Raw genomic sequence first — 1,432 nt, forward strand, 5'->3', positions numbered from 1 at the left:
TAACTAATAGTTCCAATGCATGGTGCCTCATTCTATGCAAATAATGCATGCATCTAAGTTTTCATAGACAATTTAACTTGGTAATTTTACTAAAGTAACAACTTTATCATTATGTATATACATGTCTTTTTCTTTGATATACTTGTAGCTACTCACAGTTTGTTAGTCTATTTTTGTATAATTTTGAAGTTCAATTGTTATTTTTTTTCTCTTTCATTTCTTCTTGATATTTGAACGAGCGTTCTCTTTCTTCTGCTAAATTCATAAATGCTTCTATCTTCAATTCATTTTCTTCCATCATGTCAGATATTGCTTGTTCTTCATATTTTTTCTCCATTTTAGCTTTATGCTCTTGAAAAAGTTCTTCCATTTCCTTTTCTCTTCTTTTAAATTTGCTTTCTTGTTTCATCTTCTCTTTCTTTATTTGGTCAATTTCCTTTTTTAGTTGTTCCATTTCTTCATCTTTATCAGCAATTCTTTTACGATCGTGATTTTTTTTGGCTGCCAACCCTCTCTCTTTTATCTGTGAAAATTCTTTTTCTTTTGCAATTAATTTGGCTTCCAAATCATTTTGCATTGTTTTGAATTCATCTTCGAGCTGTTTTCTTTCCTCTGTTAGTTCATTATGTAATTCAGCATCAAATTGTTTTAACTTGGCTTCATTTTTTTGTCTTATTTTTGACAACCGTGCTTCAAATACTTCTTTACTCTCAGGTAGAACTATATCTATATCCATTTTTTTACTTTGGAAGTGAAATTTTCCTTCAATCATTGGCATGGCATTTTTTAAGCTGCTTTCTTTTATTTTCTTTATTTCAGCATCTTTTTCATCTCTTATCTTTTGTAGTAATGCTGCTTGCTCTTCCTCTATCTTTTTCTTAATTGCAGCCTGCTGCTCTTCATTTTGCTTTTGAAGTTCCTCCAATTGCAAACTCCTTGGACAAATTGATATGCCAGTATCTGAATCATTTTTTTCTTCTTTTTTTGTCTCCCAGTCTCTACGACGTTTCTCTTTATCTTTATTTGACTTTCTCAGTTTGTCTAATTTACACAAAAGATCTTCCAAAACATTTTCCTCTTTGCTTTCTGAATGTTGATCATTTGTATCTGGATCGATAATTTCACTATGAGTTCCTCCTTTTTTCCCCGGCTCCCACTCTTGTAAACGACGTTTCTTTTTATCTTCATTTTCCTTTTTACGTTTGTCTAATTCAAGCAAAAGCTCGGCTTCCAATAGACTTTCTTTTTTGCCCTTTGTTAGTGACTCACCAAATTTTATATCTACGTCAAGGTTTATCTTTCCTTCTTTCTCGTTAGAATCAGAGAACGGTTCGGCCATTTCGTTTTGCCTTGGATCGATAATCTGGAGTCAAATTTTGGCCGACAGATCTTTTTAACCAAAAAATTATTAATGACTGAGGATTGCCGTCTC

General features: G+C 32.1%; 1 protein-coding gene across 1 annotated transcript; it reads right to left on the reverse strand.

The window, feature by feature from the left end:
* Positions 1–16: 16 nt before the first annotated feature.
* On the reverse strand, positions 17–1,380 carry LOC105315346 (trichohyalin-like). The gene has a single exon (XM_011409957.2). The coding sequence runs from the start codon at positions 1,337–1,339 to the stop codon at positions 191–193; it is 1,149 nt and encodes a 382-aa protein (XP_011408259.2). The 5' UTR covers positions 1,340–1,380; the 3' UTR covers positions 17–190.
* Positions 1,381–1,432: the final 52 nt, after the last annotated feature.

The sequence above is a fragment of the Amphimedon queenslandica genome, unplaced genomic scaffold (assembly GCF_000090795.2).
Source record: "Amphimedon queenslandica unplaced genomic scaffold, v1.1 AMPQUscaffold_10782, whole genome shotgun sequence".
NCBI classification, from domain to species: Eukaryota; Metazoa; Porifera; class Demospongiae; order Haplosclerida; family Niphatidae; genus Amphimedon; species Amphimedon queenslandica.